Genomic DNA, 27871 nt, shown 5'->3' on the forward strand with positions numbered 1-27871 from the left:
AAAGTCTATCAGTATTTCAGACCATTCTTCTTCTGGCATATTAAATGTAGACATTTTTGCCTCATATCTTTTCAGAAAATCACCAATGTCATCCTTCTGTTCATCAAAACTTTGTATCTTTCTCTTTAGCCATGTTTGTGAATTAGGGTTGTCTCTTTGTGTGGTAATATTATTTGAGTTATTTGTGTTATTTCCTTGTTCAGTTTGGGCTCTGGCTTGTGCTGCATCCAATCTCATCTTCTCCATTTTAGCTTCATGCTCTCTAATTTTTTCTCTCTCTTTGTCTTGCCTTTCTTGTTCCTCTTTTTGCTTCTCATATTCTTCCTTTCTGATCCTTTCTTGTCTCTCTATCTCTTGTTTTTGACATTCTTCTTGTCTTTCTATCTCTTGTTTTTGACGTTCTTTTTCTTCCCTCACAACTTGCTGTACATAAGCTGCTAAGTCCTTTCCTTTTAACTCCATGGCCTTTCCATCCTGCATAGCTGTTTCCTTAACCTCCTTAAGGTCCACATATGATGATGTAGCCATTGTATTTTATTTTCACTCAATTTTATATATTTTTACTTAGCCTATATTAGTTATGGCTATACCTTACACTTATTTTATATTTAAGTTTTTACAAACTTTTATACAAGTTTTAAGTGTTATGTCTCTATAGATTCAGTAAATGTGTAAATCTAGTCTGAGTTATATTCAAATCTGTATATTAATATCACACAAATTTAAATCTAGTATATTATAGTATATATAATAGTACCATTTAGATCTACAATTATCAAGAGCACTATGACTATTAGTATGAATAACTATGATCAATTTTAAAATTTGATGTGACTGAAGTGTCTATAGAGTAGACTCTAAGACTGTCCAGAGTCTAGATCTAGAGTAGATTATGGTTCTATTTAACCATATGAAATAAATATGTTTATACAATGTCAAATATATCTTTAACAAGATATATACATCTAGAATGTACTACCTTCATTCATCTTTCAATTAATAATAATATTCCAAATTAGAGTCTAGATGATTTAATGTACCAACAAGATGTACAAAAATTTGTGGATCTAAATTAATATGGTTGAGGGAAAGAGAAATGCTTTTAAACTATTCAAAGGTCTAGTAAATGGAAAATCTATAAATTTTATCAGGGACACAACAATTGCAATTCATTCCAAGTTTGTAGAACCATGGTGTTATTTATATGAAAAAGGTTAGATTGTTAGATGGGAGTATTAAGAAATTTAAGGCTTGCAGAATTTTTATTAAGACACCTTTTTTCACTGGTTACTGTAATGCTGTAGCAATACCTAGTTTGACACAAGATGTTATTGGGTAACATTAGAGGAATTAGGTCTTGTACCATGAGGGACATTAACAGATGGCAAAACAAATATGAACATTTATTGAACAGAAATGTGTTAAACAGAAATACTAGACAATACAATAGACCTAGGAATAACTCATACAATAAAAGAAACATGACTTGTTATAATTGTCATAAACACGGACATGTTGCTAGAGAATGTTGGAGTAGGTTCCATACCAATCAGAAGATTGCGAGTTCTAGTTGTAGATTTGGTGGAAGAATTAACCAAAGTAGAAACAAATACAATGATCATAGATCAAATGGGTACAGAACTTATGATAAACAAAATGACAGGACAAGATATGATATAAATAAATAAATGTTCTGAATATGGAATCATGATCATGAGACTAAGTCTCTTACATTTACATTGAACACACAGACCATGTCTCTTACATTTACACTGAACACACGGGCTATGTATCTTATATTTACATTGAACACACGGGTTATGTCTCTTACATTTACATTGAACACACGAGTTATGTCTCTTACATTTACACTGAACACACGGGTTATGTCTCTTACATTTACATTGAACACACGTGTTATGTCTTACATTTACATTGAACAGGTTCGCCATAAAAGAAGTCTTTTGACCAGGTCCCATCATTCATGCACATCCTCATGCCTCGGCGCCTGTCCGTTACAGATGTGTACCCGTCGTTACAAACTTCTGTTGCTATGGTTAGATACTTGGTTGAGTTGGAGGTCAGTGAAAGATGGGCATTGGGGTCGCCGGGCGGCGGAGGAATACCACAGCTCACTGTGAAAGACAAGTTTTGTTTGAATTGATGGCATACTTATGTTAGTGCTAATCCATAAATAGCAAGATTTTTATCACAAAGCTTATATCAGCTAAATCTTTGACCGTCGGTCTGTCTAGAGCTAGAGCCACTGTTCAGAGGACAGCACGGATTTGTGCCAATGAATACTGGATAGAGCTCAGTGAGAATATTCAGCTCGCTGCTCAAGCTGGCAACATAGGTGGGATGTATGAAGGAATCAAAAAGGCTCTCGGACCTGCCCAAAACAAATCAGCACCTCTCAAATCAACCACTGGGGAAACTATCACATTACTCCGAACTCTACGCCACAACAAGCTCAGTCTCTGCCTCAGCCCTTAACGATGTCAACCAATTACCCACAATGAATGAACTAGACAAAGTACCCACCCTAGTAGAAATCAACAAAGCCATAGACATCATGAAACTGAAAGACTACACTAAGACAACCTCTACATGAACTGCTCTGCAAATGTTGGCAAGAAGGTGCTGTGCCACAGGATCTACGGGATGCAAAGATCATCAAGAGCAAAGGTGGACAGAAGCGACTGCAACAACTACAGGGGAATCTCTCTCCTAAGCATTGTAGGCAAAATCTTTGCTCGAGTCATACTTTCCAGGCTACAAAAACTTGCTGATCGAGTCTATCCATAATCACAGTGCGGCTTTCACTCAGGGAGATCCACAAATGACACGATTTTCTCCATCCGCCAACTTCAGGAAAAGTGCTGAGAGCAAAGAATGCCTTTGTACATTGCATTCATCGACCTGACAAAGGCCTTTGATCTAGTCAGCAGAGAAGGCCTCTTTAAAATCTTATAATTAATAGGCTGTCATCTCAAGCTGCCACCAAAATATGATTTGTACAGTGCAGTTCAACGGCGCCTGCTCTGAAAGTTTAAGTGTAAACAGCGGAGTCAAACAACCTTCTTTTCAATGCTAATCCATTACGCGTTTGACAAATCCACCGAAGGCATATATTTTCATTCCAGATTTAATGGCAAATTTTTAAATATTTCTAGACTGAGGACCAAAACTAAAACCAGAACCACCCTCATAAGAGATATGCTCTTTGCGGACGACGCGCCGGAAGTGGCACACTCACAAAAGGAGCTTCATTCACTAATGTCATGCTTCTCTAAGGCTTGCAAAGAGTATGGCCTAACCATTAGCATAAAGAAACTAATGTTATTGGACCACCTGCTATAGCAGCACCATCCATCCTCATTGACGATAACAAGCTAGATGCCGTAAACGAATTCTGCTACCTCGGGTCTACAATTCAAGGACATGTTCGCCGGATGGAGGACAATCATAATAAAAATAATTTTGCACGGGCAACTTGCGTCTGGCTCAAGAAAAACTGGTCGCCCCCACCTCCGTTACATTGATGTGATAAAAAGGGATTTAAAATCAGTGAACATTGATACTGACCATTGGGAAGACATAGCCTTAGACCGCACTAGTTAGAGAGAGACGGTGACCAAGAAAGCTATAGAAAGCGAGAAAACATGGGCCTCGACTCTTGAAGAGTGCTTTCACGACTGAAGGAGGCCAATGATACTTCTGACACTTCCCACTTTCAGATAAAGTTGAAACTCTGCACAATTATTTATTCTCACTAACAAAGCAGGAATCAGTCGATAAATTAATCGATTAACTACATATTGGATATAGTCTACTTCCATACATAATTAGGCTTGTCTTCGACTCCGAAGATTAGTGAGAAATGCAGTATTTCCCGTGGCTGCGCAGCCCTAGATGTGACCTACACATTTTGCCACATCCAGGGCAAGCATGTATGTAGGTGGTCGATTTAGATTTTCTTTTCGCCGTCTGCGTCTGTCCTCGACAGCGGATTTTCCTTTGGTCTCAAATGTGTATCCCGCGGCCTATGTGAGTGACCTCCAGCTGTCTCGTTCCGATGCCGCATGCAACCAGGTGCTCTCTTCTATGTCAGCTAAGGCAAGCTGGCGCCTAAGCTGGTCTTTGAAGCGTATCCGTTGGGCACCTTTGTTACGTCGACCATCTTTTAGCTCACCAAAATAAAAACGTGCCCTGCCCAGCGTAACTGTCGGACCATAAGAAATCCCTCTATACTGTCCATAACGGCATTAGCAAGGACATATATATTTTTAGAAGATGCAATACTGTGTGACTATATTATGACTAACAGTTTAATCTTCTCAAAAAGTAAAAGGAAATGATATATATATATATATACTAGTAAATGTTTAAACCTGAGTTTAAAACAGTAGCACAGGTAGTGGGACAGTCCTGGTGAGATTGTGGCAGATCGCAGTAGCCTGTTCTAGCTTTCAAAAGACAGTCACAAGCAGTGTCGCTGGTATGAGCAGAAACTGAAAACAGAAACATATGTAACCAAAGAATTTGTGCTTTGAGACAATATTTGTACACATCACTTCCAAGATAACAACAGCAAGTAGCTGCTTTATTTTATTTTTATTTCAAGTATTGATATCTTTTTAATTATAAAATAGACAAAGAGTACAGAAGAATACAGTAGAAAATGTATCTTTTAAGAAAAAAAAAAGATTGTTTGGTTATTATTTGTTCTTGTTAAAAACGAAAGCTCATTAAAAAAGACCCTTTACACTATTCACATTTGTTTTCTTGCGAAGCGTAAAATCTACAAATGTCTTAATTATAATTTGTATGTGTATGTCTAATAGTTTATTTATATCGTTAAGTTATTGGAGAATTTCATACGTGGAAGTAAAGCTATAAATAGCATTTTATTGTATCCGGTGTAAAAAGTATGTTTTCAAAAATGGTCCTCTTTACCACTGCAGAATCTCATTGTCTCAGCTCTATCGTTTACAGCACACAAAATAATTTCCATATGAAGGAAGAATTTGATTTTCATTCTATGACAGTTTGGTGTTTTTGTGACAAGCGGTTTTTCTACAGGTTAGGGTAACTAGCCGGCAACTTGAGACTTTTAAAATGATAAACTAATGTATTCACACTTCACCAATTTACACTTAAAATTGTAACTCGTTTTTTTTTATTTATATGGCAACACTGAGGTTCAATGTCCTTGGCATTGTTTATATTATGTAGCAAATAATGAAATGTATATTCTGCTTTATTGTTTTTACCCATGTACCCAACCCTAGAGTCTCATGATTAGTTGACCTTAAGTATTTACGATGTTACGGTCCAGGATTTATCAAGAATCCTATTAAGGCAATAACCAGAAATCACTGACCATCACATACACATGGATTTAAACAGACTTTTGGGCAGTCTTTCAGCATGTCCTCCGGATGTCTCTGGCATTCTCCTTGAGAGGCTTGGTAACTACACATTGGCTGGTCCACACAATTAGCACTACTGGATACTCCTGCGAATTTTAGATTGAATAATACTTAAACAGCAGACAATTTCTCGTAGAGGAAATCTGTCACTTTCTATATTTTTTAAAGGAATTCTTCTATATAAGGATGAGGATCAATGTCCTTTGTTACTTACAATCAATGCGAGTATGGCCGGCAAAGTAGGCAGCCGCCTATGGTCTCGTATTGCACAAGAAATATTTTTTTCAAGAAAAACATTGCGAAACCTGAATAAACTCTCAAACGTAGCAGAGATCTATATCTAGTAGCCTAGATCTAAGTCTCTACAATAACTCATGGTTTCTTCATGTTAGACTACCTGTGTCAGAAGAACCTTTTTGCTTCTTATTGATAACTATGTCAGACGTTATTTCAAGTCTGGTGCATACAAAAGGCAAACGAAAAGTGAAGAATGCAAAGAGGTTCTTTATTTCATTTCTGTAGTCGTCAGCATTTATTGTTTCAGCCACACAATTGAAAATGTTATTTTATTTGAATGATGTTTATTTTTTATTTTTCTATTTTATTTGGGGCCACCTAATTCACTTCGGCTAGGCCTCCAATAGCCTCCAATAGCCTAATGCCGGCCCTGATACAAGCTCTCTCTCTCTCTCTGTCGGTCTCTCTATATGTCTCTCTCAGTCTCTCTCTCTCTCTCTTTTTCTCCGCCTCTCTCCCGTGCAATCTTGTTTTTTAACGGAGTTAGAAAGGACTCTAAGGATGGGGAGGAACACCCTAAACATCTAGGTAAAAAAAATAATCAAGCAGACAATGGACCGGCTACACTTAGTTTATAAAAGTAACATTTACATTTTTCTTTTTAATTTCTTTTATTACAAAAGAAACAAAAAGTAACTACACCTATGCAGACCCCCCCCCCCTTTCCCATACACATCACATGCTTGTACTTTCCTACAGCAAGAAAAAAAAAATCGGCTCAAAACCAAAAGGAAAGTAATCTGGGATTGAGATGTCAAATGGCGAGATAAGAATGGCACTAAGATCTCACCTGAGAACATAATAGGTAAGTAAAATGTGGTTGAGAGCCGACCTGGCTTACCTGGACTGTTGCAATAAATCATTTTACCTTTGATTTAAAACTCATTGTCTTCGATCTGACGTGTGGCTTAGTAAGGGGTGGGGGATATATAAAAGGGTTAATATAGATTGTAACAATTAGTACACACTCATTGCGCTGACATGATACAGCGCATATTTTGAAATGGACAAATAGTGTTTTAAAATTCGTTAGGCAGTAGAGGGCATGCACTAATATTTGATTGTGTGTTGGCGTGAATGCACCTACCACCTACAAAATCTTGTCTCTAGTACCTACACATACTTGTCTAAAGTACCTACAAAATCTTGTCTCTAGTACCTACACATACTTGTCTAAAGTACCTACAAAATTTTGTTTAATCACAACAAAGCACATTTTGTGTGGGTGTCATTGTACGTTCTTTTCCTTTTATCCTTATTTTGTGGGTGTTGTTGAGTTGCCACCCTTTTATCTATATTTTGTGGGTGTTGTTGAGTTGCCACCCTTTTATGGTAACACGAAAAAGAATGTCCTGATAGTAAAAGGTTCTTTTTTTCTTTTCCAAATTAACACAATATTTTGAAGTCAACATTTTTTATAATCAAATTCTATTTCAAAATCAAAATTTTTTATAATCGACTATCATTGTAGTAATCATATTTTTTTTAGAAATCTACTGTCTTTTTATATATCTACATATCTACATACAGCCTCTCTCTTGATATCCTGTTAACCACAGCGGCTAACAGGAACAAGTGGAGGGATTCGGTAACGCTGTCACAGCACCCCTACGACGAAGTCAAGGGTCATGATGATGATGGAGATTCCTTTTAGAAATCTACATTCCTTTTAAATATCAACTTTCATTTTAAAAAAATTCGATAACATTCTTTTTGGAAATCTATATTCTTTTAAAAAGTCTACATTCTTTTTAGAAATCACCATTCTATTTAAAGTCAAACGTATTGATTTAAGGAGAGTCATTTAAACTATTGGCTCGATTTTGTAATCTATCAGAAGGTTATAGTTGCCGATATGTTTCCATCGCTGCTTAGCTTGCTTTGTCAGAACTAATTCCGGAGGAATTGGAGATTAAGACACTACAGTCAACTCAAAATTCTTCCTATGACCATTTAGGTTTACATAATCAATTGATTCAATTACTGTCAATGACTATGATATTCTATGGTCTTGTAAAACACGTTGGGACAATGTTGGTGATGTTGAGTCCTGATCGTCAAAATAGTCTTTAAAAGTTAGGACTAAACGTCTGAAATATGAAACAAAATTTGGCGAGAAAAAGATCATTCATTTCAAAAGCTTTCGTACTAAATTTGGACAAGATTTTGTTGGTAATATTGACAACATTTTTAAGTACTTTAGACAAGTATTAGTTGACACTAGAGACGAGATTTTGTGGGTACTAGAGACAAGATTGTGTGGTTACTAGAGACATGATTTTGTAGGTATTTTAGACAAGATTTTGTATTTACTTTAAACAAGATTTTAAATGTACTAGAGACAAGATTTTAAAGGTACTAGAATCAGGATTTTAAAGGTACTAGAAACAAGATTTTAAAGATACTGGAAACAAGATTTTAAAGGTACTAGAGACAAGATTTTAAATGTACTAGAGACAAGATTTTAAAGGTAATAGAGACAATATTTTAAAGGTACTAGAGACAAGATTTTAAAGGTAATAGAGACAAGATTTTAAAGGTACTAGAATCAGGATTTTAAACTTACTAGAAACAAGATTTTAAAGATACTGGAAACAAGATTTTAAAGGTACTAGAGACAAGATTTTAAATGTACTAGAGACAAGATTTTAAAGGTAATAGAGACAATATTTTAAGGGGAGGTATCCCTAGAGAAAATTGAGTTTTAGGTCTAGGATATCGATTTTTAACTAATAACATAATTAAGTAGATCAATCATTTTTCTTTACATTACAATAATTTTTATTGCTTAAATCTGTGTCTAAAACATGTTTTTTAAATGTTTTTGTAAGGTCTATAAGACAAAATCTTAATAAAATTTATACTTTAAACTCATTTTTCTCAAAACGTTAGTTTTTGCACATGTCATTGTGCTTTACTAGGAATTTCTCCTAAACTACTTGATAGATTTTGATGAAATTTGAAACACTTCTTAAGGACATCATTAACATTACTCGTACAATGATTTTTTTTCAATATTTTATTTACTTTTTTTTTTTAAAGTATTTTTAATTAATATTTATCCTGTTTTTTTTAGGTCTAAAAAATACTAAAAATTCAAAAATTTGTAAAAAATTAAACATACTTAAATCTTTAATTCTGACGTTGTATCAATTTAGAGGATCCTTTTTTCTTATCTTTTAATTCAATTTCATGTATTTCTGATCAATAGTTTTTACAAAATTCAGACTTTTAATTTGTATACAATAAACAATATGGCCGCCGTTACCATGGCAACCATTATTAAAAAAAACTTTTTTTTTTAGCATCATTTATTTTAGAATATCATTATATGTTACCATAACAAATTTCAAGGGCCTAGCTTCAGAAATAACAAAAATAAGATTTTCAGGGATACCTCCCCTTAAAGGTACTAGAGACAAGATTTTAAAGGTAATAGAGACAAGATTTTAAAGGTACTAGAATCAGGATTTTAAAGGTAATAGAAACAAGACTTTAAAGGTACTAGAGACAAGATTTTAAATGTACTAGAGACAAGATTTTAAAGGTAATAGAGACAATATTTTAAAGGTACTAGAAACAAGATTTTAAAGGTAATAGAGACAAGATTTTAAAGGTAATAGAAACAAGATTTTAAAGGTACTAGAGACAAGATTTTAAAGGTAATAGAGACAATATTTTAAAGGTACTAGAGACAAGATTTTAAAGGTAATAGAGACAAGATTTTAAAGGTAATAGAAACAAGATTTTAAAGGTAATAGAGACAAGATTTTAAAGGTACTAGAGACAAGATTTTAAAGGTAATAGAGACAAGATTTTAAAGGTACTAGAGACAAGATTTTAAAGGTAATAGAGACAAGATTTTAAAGGTACTAGAGACAAGATTTTAAAGGTACTAGAGACAAGATTTTAAAGGTACTAGAGACAAGATTTTAAAGGTACTAGAGACAAGATTTTAGAGGTACTAGAGACAAGATTTTAAAGGTAATAGAGACAAGATTTTAAAGGTACTAGAGACAAGATTTTAAAGGTACTAGAGACAAGATTTTAAATGTACCTGAAACAAGATTTTAAAGGTAATAGAGACAAGATTTTAAATGTACCTGAAACAAGATTTTAAAGGTAATAGAGACAAGATTTTAAATGTACCTGAAACAAGATTTTAAAGGTAATAGAGACAAGATTTTAAATGTACCTGAAACAAGATTTTAAAGGTAATAGAGACAAGATTTTAAAGGTAATAGAGACAAGATTTTAAATGTACCTGAAACAAGATTTTAAAGGTACCTGAAACAAGATTTTAAAGGTAATAGAGACAAGATTTTAAATGTACCTGAAACAAGATTTTAAAGGTACTAGAGATCTCTTGTAACAAACCAAAAAATGAAGGTGAAGATTTGGTTGACCTGTAATATATTTACCAAGGAAACAGTCAACATTTATTTTGGAACCATCTTTCAACTTTTGTTTGGAAATCATCAGTCATTTTTTGTTTGTGGGGGATGGGAAATCAGTAAACTTTTTTTTTTGGAGCTAACAATGACATATTATTTAAAATTCACCAAACTATTAAAACAAAATTTCTTGCTTCATCTTATTTCTTTGATAAGGTTTAGGGGAAGTTTCCTCTTGATGTTTTGAATACTATTATACGATAACTTATCTCTAGGTCTCAGTAGATAAATAATAGAATATTATTGTATGTTGTTATGAGCAAAAACAAATACTAGTATTACTCGTGTGATCTGAAAAAAAAAATCGGTCTGTATGATTAATAAGAACATTAAACGCCTATAATAAGTTGAAAACGATTGTTTACAAATGAATGAATGTCAACAAGTTATTTTTCATTATTTATTTTAAGAAGGTAGAAATATTAGTTTCTACCAATTAAAGGGTATCGAATAGGATCCATAGATCAATGAGAAACTTCAGTGATTTCTATAATTAAAAGTTTAGCCCTAGCAACAAAATGAAGTTTGAACACGATAAGAATTGAAGAAACATAAATAAGAACTAGAGCAGGCACTTCTCTTGTGTTTTACTTGTTGTTTTGGATGTAAGATAGAAAGCTTATAAATTACAAGAGAGCGAGTTATTGAACTCATGAGTTAAGCTTTAACTTCCTTAGCTCAATTAAAAGATGCTGTTTTTCTTCTTCACCTTGATCTTCACTGATAGAAGAAATTAATTAAATACTAGATAAACACAAACTATCGACATGATCTTTTTTTTTTGTTGTTGTTAAGAAACATGAGTAAAAAATAAAAAGTTGAAATATTAATTGCTAAATGCGACGATACAAAAAATCTGTTCTTCTGCCAGCGCTGTTCTGTTCTGGCAACAAATTGCTGAGGACAGGGAACTTTTAGTAACATTACAAATGGCAGTTGGTCTCTAGCTTGTGTATCCTGTCTTTCTAATTTTTCCAGTCAAATCCTCTTATTTATTTATTTCGTATATTTGCCCCATTTTACTAGTTCTTTCTAGTCTTAGTCCAATCTTACCCAATGCTCAAGTATTACCGTTAATATAATAGATCTTCTAGTCCTCTGTCTCAAAACAACGTATTTATCATCTTAAATCAGCAGCTACAACAACACTACTCACCAAAGTGCAGTCCGGAGGATATAATCCAGACAAAGCAATACACTAAACAAGGTTTCCTACTTTTTAAAAAGCTCATATTTTGAAACTTGATCTCTTTCTGTTGGTGTAGTCCCTTCGTCTCATTGAATTGTCATTAGAAAATCACTTAAACACGTTTTACAAAGACAGAGTCACACTATTATACGATAACTTATCTCTAGGTCTCAGTAGATAAATAATAGAATATTATTGTATGTTGTTATGAGCAAAAACAAATATTAGTATAACACGTGTGATCTGAAACAAATATATATCGGTCTGTATGATTAATAAGAACATTAAACGCCTATAATAAGTTGAAAACGATTGTTAACAAATGAATGAATGTCAACAAGATCTTTAGAAAAAGGGTTCTATCTTAGCAGTATCAATCGTTGCTTTGTAAGTCAGGGCGTTCACATTGCCAATGCTTTTAAAGTATCGATTCTTCTAACATATAGGCCTGGATTGATTCTTATTGGATGACTACTATTAGGCCAATAGTTTTGTTAAATCTTCCTTTAGGTACATTTGACAGGTAAGCCGCCGCCAAGCGTTATCTCAAAGGAAATAAATACACCTTTTTGTTACGTATGTCCAACATAGAATGTTATACGCCTGGACTAAATAATGCCATGAAATGAGTTTACCTTATATAAACAAAACATAGACCACTAAATGTATTTTCAACTGTCAGGTGCGGTCGAATTGTAAATCACTGGAATATGATGGAGTCTGAAATTACCTTTTATGTCCAACATTCAAAGTAGAAAGTACGGTAACATAACCTTTGATTATACAAGTGGGTGAAAGAGACTTTTATAAAGCTTATATCAACTCACGCTGTCTGTATGTCTGTCCGTCTGATAAAAAAGTGTGCATACGTTATTTTTCCCACACCCATTCTCGGATCAAGCTGAAACTTCGCACAATTATTAGAGAAGATAGGAATCAATTTTAAAAAATGCAACCAATGAGACAATTAATTAATGTTAATTTGTTTAATTAGCAACAAAGGTAACTAATACTTTAGTATTCACAGTTAAGGCTAAATTTGTTGGGCCCATTTCCCTTAAATAATTGGTACCACTATTTCTCCCTCACGCATTCTCCGATCAAGTTGATACTTTAAACAATTATTTATTTTAATTAACAAAACATGAATCAATGAATACAAATACTTAATTAGTCAATAATAATTATTATTTTGTTTGATATCAAATAAGGGAAATAACTTGTACATCATTGGTAGATATATTTTTAAGGACTGTGTTCTTCCTATTTAAATAAGCTTTGTTTTTTTTTTGTTGTTGTTTTTTTAAGGATTTTTATATTTTGCTTGTTTCTAGTAGTATACAAGAGTTTTTCTAGCCAACACAATAACATTGCACAAACGCAAGGCTTGAGCTAACATAGATTCTTCTTTCGGGATTACCTTTTGAACTTTCCATTCAGACGAATGGACATACTTGGTTCAGAAGTAACCTGCTAAGCTTACATTTTACAACTAACATGAAATAATTTGTTCATGTCGTCACTAAGTCCAAATAAGGAGTTCATCCCTGTCATTGCATTGTAATTTCGGAGTACTTAAAGATATATTGCTATATAGGCAAAGTAAATCATTGATTAAATAGGCCTACCTAACATAGCGATTTATGGAGGGACCTTTTGTCAACAAAACTTAGATCAACTCACTTTGTCTGGTAAAATTTTTGTATACTTTATTTCTCCCACACCCATTCTCAGAAGAAGATAAAATTTTACATAATTATTTATAGTAACTAACAAAACATAAATCAATCAAAAACTCTCCTGTCTGTGATAGCCAAGAGTTGGACAGTAGTTAGAGGCTATTTGAGACGGACACCATTAGAAGCATTTTATAGTTATCGTGTTTAAATCATCCTGAAATCAACTTAATAGTAAATGACAAGTCTCGCTTTGAGACACTTTGCTTGGTATCCCATGGTTTCGTTACTCTAAGTTGATCACACCTTCAGCTTAATCTCTCCCTTTGATGAGGCAAGGCACTAGATGTACTGGCCATCTCTCTCCACGTTTCCCTGTCTTTTGCCATGACTAGTGTCTCTTTCTTTGAAAGGCCCCCAAATTCCTTGATGTTGTCTTGCCATCACATCTCATGCAGTGGCGTAGCAAGGTACCCGTGGGCCAGGGTTCAGGAATGCGAAATTGGGCCCCCTCCTATAAGCTGAGAGTGACTGAACCCAAACTGTGCTCTACTGTATCTAATGAGAAGTACCTGTCAATGAAAACAGACTTCTACGCCAGACAGTAAACAAGGTACACCTGATCCTCACGGATTAAAGGAGAACAATGGACGTCAATCACCAATTCTAAACAAACAACATTTAGCCACGTGATAATATTGATAAAACAACGAAAAAAAAAACTGTCACGTTATAGCCATTGTGTATTACGTAATTTGTATAGAAGAGATAGAAAGTCACGTGGCTAAATGTTTGTTTACGATTGGCGAATGAAGTCCATTTCCTCAGGCTTTGGATCTGTCCTGTCTTAGAGTGTGTGTGTTGTCTAATGCTTCTTCACTTATTCTAATGCGAGTCCGAACACATCCAAGGGACACAACAACTATCCATAACAGACTTAATAAAACTTTGTGAATTCTTCAACTGATGTTTATTTACAGATTGGCATGATCCGTCGTTTTAATTAATGGTCTTTTCACTGTACATCTTTCTACCAGCCCGAGCCACATTCTTCTCCTATCGTGTACCCTGCAACGTCATTCGTCTGTCTGACTACTTTTACCGTCGCTAAAAACACTGCACAAAATATTTATTTACAAAACTAACATGATCTCTAAACTAAGCTAGGTCACTACAGATCATTGTAGGGGCCAATGTCATTGGTCAACCATGTAACATTTCGGGACTCTGAGTGACATGCTGAATCTTCAGATATTCTAAATGTGTATTGGTCATCATAGGTATGGGAAACTGAGGACTTCCCACAGCGCAATAGTCCTGTTTTACATCAGCTTGGTCTAGTTTGCAGTCGATGGTTTTTAAACCTTTGGAAAGAAATTAATGTTAATGAGTGGAAAGTTGATTGTGGTCTCAAGATTGGTTTCCATGCACAAATGTTTGTACTTCAAAGAATCGGAAGACATAGTGACTATAAATATGTGATTCGTGTATTACTATATTAAAATACGAGATATGTTTTGATGGTTGTCACAATTTAAAATCATAAGTACTTCACATCTACGGTTTACTCATATAATGAATTCAAGTATTTCAATTAGTCAATATGCATTGTAATATTAAAGAAATAAATAACACATGAACCAAAACACAAGCAAATATAATTCATCGTTTAGAACACGTTCACAATGAGTAGGCCTACACGTAGTTATTGTTATGATTATTGTTATTATTATTACTAAATAAAAAATTTAACACGTTAGATTTAAACGAAATGCTGTACTGACAATTTAAGAGTTACCTTCCTTTAATAGATTACATTGTTACTTTGCTCGGACATCAGAAATAAAATTTAAGAAAAAAATAAAAATGATTTAATTAGAATAATGTAATATGTGATGCATTTAAACTCTTATAGTCAAAACATTTCCTTACTTAACCCCGTTTAGGCCCCTAGTGGTCGTGGGCCCGGGCGCATTGAACCCCTTCGTGCCATGGTTGCTACGCCGCTGATCTTTTGTCTGCAACTCTTCCTTTTTCCTGGTGCTGTTCCTTACAGCAAGGTCTTGATAACATCAAATATACAAATCTAATGAGTTGAAATTTTCATTGATGAAATGGGAACAAATAGCATTTTGATAAAAGTTTACAGTAGCATACACAATCAACTTAACAATTGCACTGCATAGTAGAGTATATTTTTTTTTAAAAAGCATTATCTCTCTCATAAATAATGTTTTTTACATTCTATAGTGAACATATTTCTATTTGTCGGTAACTGAAAGAGATTTTTAGATGCTAGAGATCAAATTGGCAACTAAAGATTCTGGCCCACAATGCATCTGAAGAAAAAAAAACACGTCAGCACATAAAACGTTCAACCTTCAAATCAATCCTAAAAATTATGAACAAACTTGTTCTAAATATAGAACATGTCAAATCCTGACTCGTAATTGTTGAAAGAAACGTTTGTCAAGTTGAGTGACACCCTACCACTTGGTGATTGTAACAAAACCTCCTGAATCACTAGCGGATCCAGAACTTTGGAGTGGGGGGGAAGAGGGGTAGCGACTTTTTTCCAAACCCTAACCCTAACGCCCCGTAAACCCTAACCCTATACATAAACGTGCGTACAGCATATATACATATATATATATATATATATATATATATATATATGACAATAAAAAAAGCAACGTTTCTCAACCTTCGGCGAGAAAACAAACCCAGTCATGTTGAGACCTTCCTATTGCAAGTTCGGGGGTCTGGGGGAGCGCTGTAAGCTTTTCTTGCATTTTTCACTGCAGAAACACATACTCCTAGCATCTACAGCTCATTATTCATTAGTGGGGTTCGGGGATTCCCGATGCCAAAAGCGTTTTCTTGCATTCTTCACTTGCAGAAACGCATTCTCCTGACATCTACAGCTCATTATTAGTCAGTGGAGTTCGGGGCAAAGCCCCGACGCCAAATGCATTTTCCTGCATTCGTCACTGCAGAAACGCATTCTCCTGACATCTACAGCTCATTAATAGTCAGTGGAGTTCGGGGCAAAGCCCCGACGCCAAAAGCGTTTTCCGCATTTGTCACTGCAGAAACGCATACTCCTGACATCTACAGCTCATTATTAGTCAGTGGCTCATCTCAATCGTGACTCTTATACTGAAAAAAATTCGTTTGAATTCTTTTTTCCAAAGCAAAGTCTTTCTTAAAATAATTATGATAAATTTATGTGAAATTACATAAACTCTGTCTGGAAAGGGGAGGTGCGGTAGAGTGAAAACGATTAATCCTCGTTCTTTTTTATAATTTCTGCTAATGATTGCATTTGGCATTAAAGAATAGGGGTGGGGCGACTCGATAAAAGAGTTTAATTTATAGCATAGATAAATTATATTAGTGACAGATTTTTCTTATTTTGTAATTTCTTAACTATAATACAAAAGAAAAAAAGTATTGGTTTGTCCGATGGGGGGGGGGGGGGGAAGCGATTGCATGTATCGCCCCTCCCACCTGGTACAACCCTTTTTCATTTTATATTTACTAATCATAAAATTTGAGATTAGAGTGTGGTGCGACATAATATACAATGGGTTCACATATCAATACGTAGATTATATTACATAGATATTCAACTAATTTTGTTCACAAACTATGATTTCTATATAAAAATAGGACCGCCCCCCCCCCACTCAGATGGCTAGAGTGGGGAGGGCAGTACATGCAATCGCCCCGCCCCCCCCCTCTTTTTACCCCACCAAATCGGCCAAAATACCAGAAGGGGAACGACATAATATAAAATGTGTATATTAATTCAACTAATTTAGTCACAAACTATGATTTCCCCATAAAAGTAGGACCGCCCCCCCCACACTCAAAGGCTTAGGTGAGAAGGGCAGTAGAGGTATTCGCCCCCCCCCCCCCAATTGGCCAACAGGGGAATTACATAATATAAAGATCGGTTAAAATATCAATAACAAGTTTTAATCATATAGATATTTAATTGATTATGTTAGCAAGCTGTGATTTCTACAAATAAATTGGATCGCCCCCCCACTCGAACGTTTATGGTGGGGGGGGCGGATTGATGCCATCGCCCCCTCCCGACCCCACCAAATCGGCCAACATACTAGAGTGGGGGGGGGGCGAAATAATCTAAAAATAGTTTTAAATTTAAATAATTAGTACATATTATTAACATAATTAATAAATTCGTATACAAATTGTGTGAATTCTATACTAAAATTCGTCCGACCCCCCCCCCCCCTGGATCCGCCAGTGTCCTGAATCTACTGAAACACTTTCCATCATGGTGACTGTTTATTGTGTGAGAAGGGAACTATACAATCATGTTCTGAATGGATACGATGAAGAGCTTAGCACGGAGATGGGACAGACTTCTAAACCTAATACTTATTCTTACATTCTACCCCAGACATATACGATCATATATTACTAAGTTATTCGCATTAACTCTACAAATCTTTTCTAAATCCATTATTATTATCATTGTAGAAATGTATTAATTTTCCTGGTACTGCAAGGGTCGAGCTTGTATAAAGAGAAACAAAATTCATTGTATTATTACTATTATTGTTATGATAGAAACGAATGGGTATTCATTCTATGGCGCTGTATTATTATTTGAAACGTGTTTAAAATAGGGAAACCCTGCCAGGATAGAGAATCATTCAAATGAAACAAATTTCTTCGTACTCTCGGAGTTTCCACTACGAAATTTTCTGCAGGTCTGCAGCAGTCCCGCCCGCAGACAGATAATGAGAATCATTGTAATAAGAAATAAAGGAACATTGAAGAGTAACCTAAAACAAGGCTTTATTAAACTAGAACGACACATGAACTGACAAATGAGACTTTGACAGTAGCACACTAGATCAATGTTGTGAACACATTCTCACGACGTTACACAAACATAAACAAATAGTAACTATTTCACCACATTCACCCCGCCTAGAATTAAAATAGCAAGTATAGTAATATAGTAGGCCAATAGCATAAATAAAAAGAGAATGCCAGTGCATGTAATATAATAGATCAATAAACAGTGTCGAAATATTAATTTCTCTTGTAAACATTAATAAATGGTGATACAAAGAAACCTAAAAACCAGTATCTGTTGTATGACTTATAAACAATTACTAGTTTCTGTTTTAAGTGTTAACAAATAGTGTAGTAAGCAAAACATGCACGTAAGTAAGTGAAAAGTAAACTCTAGTATCAGTAGCAAGAGATAAACAATGCCAGTTTATGTAGAACATAGGTAGTGCAATAAAGAAACAACTCTAGACTCTATAGTTCGGTCTGGTTCTTCTCTCTCTTAAGTTGTAACGGGGTTGATTATCCTGTTCTACAGTTTGGGAGTCACTAGTGAGTTCCTGAGCGTCAAGTGGGGTATTTTCAAGAGGAAGCGCTCGGAGGTCCTCAGAGCCTACCAGGGGTTCTTTCCTTTCTTGTGTCACCGTAGGGGTGTTGGCTGGTACTTCCGTGTTTTGAGTTTCTGGAGGATATTCATTATCCTCACTCTGAGGGAAGAACGAAGGTTCACTTGTTGTTGTGGATGGGGAGGGGGTGGGAGCCAAGCGTCTTAGAGAGACCGTCTCCTCTTTACCGCTGGGCAACCGTACGACGGCATATTGGGGGTTACACATCAGCAATTCGACTTCCTCCGAGAGAGGATCATACTTTGAAGATCGGTTCTCTCTTCTCAGCAACACTCGACCTGGGCTAGATAGCCAAGTGGGGATAGATATCCCGAAGGAGGATTTCCGGTTGAACCGGAAAACTCTCTCATGTGGAGTTTCGTTTGTTGCCGTAGATAGTAATGATCTAATCGAGTATAGGGCCTGGTTCAAGACAAGCTCCCATCTTGAGATCGGGAGATCGAGGTCTTTCAGTGCTAAAGTAACAGCGTTCCATAGAGTTTTGTTTAGTCGTTCAATTTGTCCGTTGCCTGAGGGATTAAAAGCGGTTGTTCTACTTGTAGCTATTCCCCTCTCGTGCAGAAAGGATTGCACCTCCCTCGACATAAAGGACGTACCTCTGTCAGAATGGACGTACTCTGGCATCCCAACTAAGGAAAACAGCTGATTTAAACATTTTATGACAGTAGATGAGGACATATCGGGACATGGGTAGGCAAATGGGAAGCGTGAGTACTCATCCACCATTGTTAATAAGTATTTGTTGTGAGTAGCAGATGGGAGTGGCCCCTTAAAATCAATGCTTACTCTCTGAAATGGTTGGGTAGCCTTGATGAGGGTGCCTGAAAACTGTTTGAAGAATCTAGGCTTCAGTTCAGCGCAAGTTTTACATTGGTTTACCACTTTGCGGACGTCCTCGCAGGAAAAAGGTAAGTTCTTAGTCCGAACGAAATGGAGGAGTCTCGTGACCCCTGGGTGACAGAGGTTGTTGTGTAACAGTTTGAGGTCTTCTCCAGTCATTGCTGACGCAAAGTGGTTCCTTGAAAAGGTATCCGCCGCAGCGTTTTGTTTCCCGGGTCGATATACGACGTCATATTGGAAACAACTAAGCTCCAGTCGCCATCTTTGAATCTTTTCGTTTTTGATCTTGCCCTTGTTCTGCTGGTCAAACATAAAAGACACTGAGCGTTGATCTGTAACCAATGTGAAGGGTCTACTGATAAGGTAATGTTGCCATTTTCTCAGGGCTTCTACGATAGCGTATGCTTCCTTTTCCACTGCTGAGTGTCTGCGTTCACTATTAGTGAGTGTTCTTGAAAAGAAGGCGACAGGACGGCCGTCTTGATTAAGAGTGGCGGCAATCGCGATGTCAGAGGCATCTGTTTCGACTGTTAGTGGTCGATTGTAGTCTATCGTCGACACAGCAGCGTTTTCAAGTTCGTGTTTTAGCTGTTTAAAAGCTTGTTGTACTTGTTCAGGGGGAGGAAAGGCTTTGTTGTTCACCAATAAATGGATCTTGTTGGAGAAATTTGGGATCCATTGAGAATAATAGGACAGTAGTCCAATCACCCGCTTTTGTGATTTCATGTCTTGTGGTGGAGGTAGGTTTCTCAATGCTTGAAATCTTTCGGGGTCTGGTCTTAATTGCCCTTGTGAGATTTCGTAGCCTAGGAGGCATACTTTATTGGTCGCAATAGCACTTTTATCATTGTTGAAGGTGATACCGTACTTTTTAGCGGCATTGAGAAATCTCTGTAGATTCTGGTCGTGGCTAATGGAGTCAAGTCCGCAGATGGTAACGTTATCCACGTAAGAGAACGTGTCCTGTAGCCCTGCCTCCTCAATTATTGTGTTGATCGTCCTTTGAAATGCGGCGACTCCGTTTGTCACTCCAAAAGGAATGCGGCAAAACTGATAAAGCTTTCCGCCAGCCTCGAACGCCGTGTACTGCTTTTCATCATCCCTGATAGGTATCTGGTGGTAAGCGCTTTTGAGGTCAAATGTACTGTACATTGAGTATTTAGATATTTCCTGCACCAGTTCATCAACTTTTGGCACGGGATACGCGTCGAAGTAAGTGAATCGATTGATGGTTTGGCTATAGTCGATAACCATTCTCTTTTTGTGCCTTTCATTCGTTGTTACAATTATCTGGGCTCGCCACGGGGACGTGGAAGGCTCAATAATTTTGTCAGATAGAAGTCTCTTGATTTCAGTTTGAATGAATTTGGAGTCAGGCATAGAATATTTTCTAGATTTAGTGGCTATGGGATGGCAGTTAGGAGCCAGATTAGCGAAGAGGTGAGGGGCTTCAACTCGTGCAGCTTTCAGCGTACAGACCTGGAGAGTGCTTCGTTTTCCTTCAAATGGGATCATCAGTTTTTCGTGCTGGCTGATGAAATCTAGCCCTAAGATTACATCAGATACTAGTCCATCTAGTAGTGAGAGCTTAACACTTTCATATTGTTCATCTTTTTACTTTATTTTAGCGAAAATATGGCCGTGAGTAGTGCGAGAAAGATGTGTAGAGGCCATGTAGATTCTGTTTCTGGACGTTTCTAATTTCCATTTGTACCTTTTAGCAATTGAAGAAGATATATAGCTTTCACTGCTCCCCATATCTACGAGAGCCTTCAATGGTACTCCATTGACGAGTATTGAAATAGTAGATTTAGTAAGACCGGACGCTGGTGTCGATGCCCAGGAAGATCCAACGGTTGTAGTCCGAGACGTCTCATCATCTGCTTTCGCTATGGCTGAGGTTATAGATTTGAGTGTCTGTCTGGTCGATCTACAGACTTTCTGGAAATGGCCCCTCTTACCGCACAGGTTGCATGTAGCGTCACGGGCCGGACATCTAAAGCGTTGATGTGGGCTGTTTCCACAAAAGAAACATCTTTTACTAGTCGCCGCACTCACCTCGTGTTCTACTTTTGTCGTTGGAGAAAGGCTCTCCTCGTCGGCGCTAGCTCCACAGGGAGTTTCAGAGTGGATGTTATACGCCATGGCATGGTTATGGGCATATTCAAGTTGTCTTGCCTCTTCATAGGCGCACTGTAGAGTTAGAGTAGATTTCTCTAAGAGTCGCAGCCTTATGCTGTTTGAAGCCAGGCCAGTAATGAAGGCGTCTCTTACGAAGATATCTCTGTGTTCTTCAGCGGTGACAGCTTTGAAGTCACAGTCTTTGGCCATACTTTTAAGCTTAAGTAGGAAGGAGTCAACGGTTTGTCCGTTCTCTTGTCGACAAAGAGTTATCATGTGCCGTGCAAAAATTTCGCTTTTAGGCTTCACGTAGACATTTTGTAGAACTTTGATTGATTCATCGAACGTGGTACACTCACTTATGTACTGAAATACGCTCGAAGAAACGTAGTTTTCCAGTAATTTCTTTTTGTCAATCTCGCAGTGAGAGACTGAGGAGATGAAATTCTCAAATGTTCTGAGCCAGTGCAGCCACTTCTCGGCAGCCGATGGCGAGCTAGGCTCTATGTCCAGCTCTTTTGGCCTAAATAGACGTTCCATTTGTATTACTACTTTTACTTACAGACTGAGAACAGTGTTGAACGAAAATCCAAAAAAGATACGTGAGGCACATAGATCCATGGAATTGAAAATTTCTAGTTTAATAAATTGTAATAAGAAATAAAGGAACACTGAAGAGTAACCTAAAACAAGGCTTTATTAAACTAGAACGACACATGAACTGACGAGAGAGACTTTGACAGTAGCACACTAGATCAATGTTGTGAACACATTCTCACGACGTTACACAAACATAAACAAATAGTAACTATTTCACTGTTTAGGGTCATGAAGGTGTCTGCGAGGTCATGTATATTTTTTTTATAATTATTACAATTATTATAGAAGCGAATTAATTTTCATTCTCTGGCACTGACATAAACGTTTAATCTCCAAGCTTAGGTTCCCATATCTTTTTGTTTTTCCATTTCAGTTTTCCTTATAGTATGGAATTGTGGTAGACGATGTCAATGGTGGTAGCGGTTATTATTATTATTATTATTTATTAGAGAAATAAATTATATTCATTCTCTGGCACTGAAAGGGTAGAGCTTCGTTAGAAAGATAGAGACAATATTCATTGTAGTCCATTTAACTGTGTCCATTGAGGAATTTTCTGGTGATGTGGCAGCACTACCTTCCTAGTCATTAACCTTCGAAAAATAAAAACTTGGCCACATTTGTCTTAAGCAATGGAGTGTGTCCTCTCTCTGTTTGTGTATTCTCTTCACTTAAAGTTCTGCATCATGACAAGTTAAATAGTAAATAGTAAACTATTGTGTAGGCACTGTAGGCCTACATCAAGAACAGTCTTAGGCCCACAACTTTATTTGATTTGCATAAATAGGATTACTTCAGGAACAAAAGTCAGATTATTTGCAGACCATTTCATAATATATAGTACAATGACCCATTAAAAAGCACATAAAACGGCACATTCCTCGTTCCATATGCTAGGACGAATTTGTACAAATGCCAAGTGCTATTAGAGTCTGATTAGCCAGGAAAACCAGTGACTTGACAGAATTTAAGTCATTGGTTAACATGCATGACTAGATGCATGACGCGTAGGACGTAATCATCTTCCTTTTTTGAAGTGACGTCTGTATTACATAAGAAGATAAGTTATTATGTCTTGTCCTAGTGCAGTAGCACTATCCGATCACCAGGACACGCCCTAACCTCATACCTCACGTGAACGCCACATTGTTTTCTTAAGTTTCCATTTGTTGATCTACAATCTACTGATATCTTCGAAGCGATACATTTAGCAAGCTATGTATGAATTAACAACGTGCAACTTCTTAGGACTTGATAAATTACACTGCCCCCCCCCCCCCCCGTAAATCTGTATACCTTAAGCACCATTTTTTGTTTATCTTCGTGTGGACACAAAGGTGAACTTATAATATATGACTTCATGCTTATGTCACAAAGGTTTATTATAATCGGCCTCTGAAAAAAACAAAACGTTATTGTGTTTGTGTTTTCTTTCTGTCATGAAAAGATCTGAAATGTAAAGAGCGTTATCGAAAATACTGATTCTAGTAATTTAACGTTGTCTTTGACGATATCAAATAGACGCAAATGCTTGTTGTGGTCTTCTGGAAGTCCCTTTTACTAATCTTCTATCAACTCACTCTGTCTGTCTGTCTGTCTGTCTGGTCAAAAGGTTGTACACGTTATTTCTCCCACACCCAATTTCGGATGAAATGGAAACTTTGCAAAATTAATCATTGGCATAAAAATTGCATGAATCAATTAAAAAAAAATTAACCGATTAGTCAATTAATAACTGGTAATTAATTACTTTGTTTGATACCAACAAAAGAAAGTAATCCTTCAGTATTAACAGAAATGCTAAATATGTACGGTTTCGTCCCCTTCGATCATTGAACACGATATTTGACTAATTCAAGATGAAACATTAAACAATTATTTATTGTAACAAAACATAAATCAATTTTTAAAAATTAACTAAATAGTCAATTGACTATTGGTAATTAATTATTTTAGTTGATCTCGAATAATGGAAATAATTTCTATTTTATTGAGAGATATAGTTGTAAGTGCAGAGTTCTTTCCCATAAAGTAACTTTGCTGTTTATTTAAAGGATTTTAAAAAAAAAATTTGCTTGTTTTAAATATAATTTTTAAGCTAGATATAATTAATATTGTATGCATTGATAAATTTCACTATAAGTAGACACTGAATGCAGAATGATCGAGCCATGGTCGGATGTATATTGTGTATTACAGAATTTCATTATTCATACCTTATACTCTGATATTTCTCGTGTAAAAGGGTTTTAAAAACCAAATTATATCTAAATAACTTCGTTTTACATGCGTAACAAATGAAGCTATAAGGCTATAATGCTTTAATCTTAAGAAGTATGTCTAAAAAACTAGATCTAAATCTTCCTCTTACTAAAAGAATCTATAAGGATACTTACTAACCAAGAATACTAACCATTTCACCATTTCTATTTCTTACCTCCCCTTACCTCTTCTCTCATTTCGTACAAACTTCCAACCAAACCTAACAGACGGAGACGGTAACAATGATAAGATTAGAGAAACTTCATTGCAAGAAGAAAAGATTTATCTACCGATTGACACTAAGCTGACCTAGTTCTCCCATCTCCTAATACTATCTGGTTCTTGTTTACTAAACCTTGCTTTCGTGCCAGCCTCTCTCTTACATACGGTAGCTAGAAATTTTTTTTCCCTTCAGGCAGTTAAGACAGTCAAAAATAATCTCAGAGTAAATATTGTTAAATTCAAAACATTATTTTTCTTTTGAAAACAAAAATGGAGATTGTGTGCAGTGGCGTAGCTAGGGTGGTGGCAGGAAGGGGGAGAATTTAAAAATACCAACGGGCCCCACGGCCCCAACTTGATGGGGCCCCCGAATGAGTGTTTTTTAACATTAAATAGGTCAACCCTTTTGGCCCTTAAATGATGGACAATTCCTAGCTACGCCCCTGATTGTGTGTAATGTATAGCACCGAAACGGTTTCTAGCTAATAAAGCAACGTCTTCGATTCTGAAGATGAAGGATGAGTGAAGTGTTTCATATGGCCACGCAAACCCTGTTGTTAACTGTATATTTCGCCACATCAAATGCAGACAAAGCTGTTGTCTGCTGGGCTATACATACGTTTTCTTTTCGTCGTCTGCGCCCTTATTCGGCAATGGGCCCTTCTTTGGAAATCAAATGTCGCACGAGCTTCGCGTAGAAATATCAAATTAATATTTTGAGTAGTCGAGCGTGACAAGATGTTTTATTACTAAGACTGTTTGAAGTTAATTTCTTGTTATTGAATCTTATTGTGAGGACTGAGCGGTAAAGCGCTTAGCTTCCAAACCGAGGGGGTCTAGGGTTCCAATCTCGTTGATGACTGGTATTTTAATTTTGGAAACTTTAGGAGGCCTAGAGTCCACCCAGCTCTATTGAGTACCTGGCATTAGTTGGGAAAAGTAAAGGCGATTGGTCGTTGAGCTGGCCACATGACACCCACTACCGTTGGTCATAGAAACAGGTGACCTTTACATCAACTGCCCTATCGACCTATAAATCGCAAGGTCTTAAAGCGGTTCTTTCCTTTCTTTCAAATTTAATTTTGGGCTTTTTTTTTTAATTACAGGATATTACTAATTGAAAACTGTAAATATAACTCTTAGATTGTATTTTGTCAATAGTAAACGTCTTCAACAATCATCTACGACTCGCTGCAACCATGAAAACACTTTTCATCCACCATGCTTTAAATAGTTATATTAACTGCCTGTAACATTCCGTCTCTGAAGCAAAAATGTTTGTGTAATATGTAACTTTTCCATGGTATTTACCCCCAGTGTTAAATTTACTGTGCCTAAGTGAGCCCAAACCAATTAAACGTTAAGAATTAAGCCGACATGTATTAGGCCTATTTTTAAGATGTCTCAACCAACCATGTATTCACCGTATCCTTATGACTTCCAGTGGAACATAGGACAACAATAGTGATTCGTTTGGGTCTATGTTTATCCTGTCATTTTTAAAAAGCTTGTATCAACTCACTCTGTATGTCTGTCTGGTAAAAAGATTGTACATATTATTTCTCACATACCCAATCTTGGATCAAGCTGAAATTTTGCACAATTATTTCTTTTATCTGCCAAAACAAGAATCAATTTAAAAAAAGAATTAGTTAATTAACTATTGGTAATTAATTACTTTGTTTGGTAACGAACAAAGAAAAGAAATTGTACTTGACTGATGTGGTGGTATAAGTTGAATCTTTATACTTTGCTTTGCAATAGAAAACTCTAAAATCTTCATAAGCACTTCTCTGGTACAATGGTTAGTGTGCTGGCTTAAGGAGGCTTGAGCAGTCTAGGGCTGTCAAGTTCGAATCTAGATCGTTCAACTTTTTATATTTTTTAAAATGCTTTTGAAAGCTATCACGGTAATATAAACCCAGATACACCCTTCTTTCTCCCGCCAACTCCTTTTCTAACTGGACAGCTAACGTAATGAGAAAGCTAAAAGCATGAAATAGCGCTAAACAAAAACAATTGGTAAAAATATTTCTAATCGCACAGATTTATTATTGTTAGTCTAGATTACTCTAGATCTATTATATGGCTCCTACTGTCTCGGAAGACAATGGATGCACCCAGATGAGTCACTGGTTTTGGTTTCGTCATGAGACGGGGCAGAATCTGGTGTGACTAATCAAGCCAATTCTGGAGAGGCAGAGTTTGCCACAGGTCATGCATGTGAGTGCATCTGTATAGATCTTTTACAAATGTAATTACATAACTGATCCAAACTATTTGATACAATTACACTTAATATAAGCTTTTTTAAAAAAAGTATTTTAAATGTTTTCTTGTTTGCGACTTGGTCAACAGATCACTTCCACCCAACCATACCCCCCCCCCCCCCCCCCGATCATAAAATATTCTATATTGGCATTTCAGTGAAAGGGTTTCATTTATTCTACTGAAGAGATGAACTCATTCCCTTGATAAGTTTTAGTGGGCATGAACAAAAAAAATGTTTTAAAAAATTATCATTCTTTAATGCGGCGGAGAGTATATTGCATACGCAATTTGTTGCTGGTCAATAGTGATGCGCATCCTGTCTCATTGTTTCTCAAACAATTACCAGTGACGCCTTCCTACAGCTAAAAAACAATTCCAATTTAATTACTGCCTAAAGAAATAAAAACATCACAACCATAGGTTTGGTGATAACATAATACGCTATACGATAATGGACCTCATGCACCAATCGTAAACAAACAACATTTAGTCACGTGATCTTATTGATAAAACAATGAAAAAAAACTGTCACGTGACAACCATCATGAATTAAACATGAGATCGTAAATTATATAGAAGAGATAGAGCGCCACGTGGCTAAATGTTGTTTGTTTACGATTGGTGAATGAGGTCCATTGCTTTCATAAAATGAACACGAGAAACAAACAAGAAAAAAAAATACTTAAAGAAAACTAAGCTTATATTAAGCGTACTTTATCACTTATTTCATGAATGTGCAATAGATCTAGACTAACAATAAAAAAGCATTTGCAAGAATTAAAAAAAAAGGGGGAACGACATGAATTCGAACTCATGGCCCAAGCTTTCTCATGTTTCTCAAGCCAACACGGTAACCACTCTGCTAGTAGAGCGCTTATAAACATAGAAGATTTTCTTTTTGGTAAAAAAACTTTGTACACGTTATTTCTCCCACACCCAATCTCATATCAAGCTGAAATTTATTTACTTTACTTGACAACACAAGAATCAATAACAAAAAATTAACCATTAAGTTATTTAACTATTGGTAGTTAATTATTTTGTT

At 36.0% G+C, this 27871-nt stretch overlaps 1 protein-coding gene and 1 long non-coding RNA gene across 4 annotated transcripts in view; both read right to left on the reverse strand.

Annotated features, from left to right (window-relative positions):
* LOC106070184 (sushi, von Willebrand factor type A, EGF and pentraxin domain-containing protein 1-like) overlaps positions 1-24757 on the reverse strand; it is a 42184-nt gene extending 17427 nt beyond the window's left edge. The window contains exons 1-4 of one of the 3 annotated variants that reach the window (XM_056037321.1): positions 24509-24757; positions 5387-5521; positions 4395-4514; positions 1929-2135 (exon numbers count right to left, since the gene is read on the reverse strand). In XM_056037321.1, the coding sequence (XP_055893296.1) occupies positions 1929-2135; positions 4395-4514; positions 5387-5521; positions 24509-24530 (484 nt within the window). In that variant the 5' untranslated portion in view covers positions 24531-24757. Of the gene's footprint in view, positions 1-1928; positions 2136-4394; positions 4515-5386; positions 5522-11342; positions 11978-24508 lie in introns of those variants that run through there. The other 2 variants (XM_056037322.1, XM_056037320.1) reach the window with 2 other exon arrangements.
* On the reverse strand, positions 13999-24491 carry LOC106070368 (uncharacterized). Its single transcript, XR_008779228.1, has 3 exons — positions 24468-24491; positions 14984-15137; positions 13999-14415 (listed from the first exon to the last, which is right to left on the reverse strand). It is a non-coding gene; the product is annotated as an uncharacterized LOC106070368 (long non-coding RNA).
* Positions 24758-27871: the final 3114 nt, after the last annotated feature.

Source organism: Biomphalaria glabrata, chromosome 8, assembly GCF_947242115.1.
Source record: "Biomphalaria glabrata chromosome 8, xgBioGlab47.1, whole genome shotgun sequence".
Taxonomy (NCBI): domain Eukaryota; kingdom Metazoa; phylum Mollusca; class Gastropoda; family Planorbidae; genus Biomphalaria; species Biomphalaria glabrata.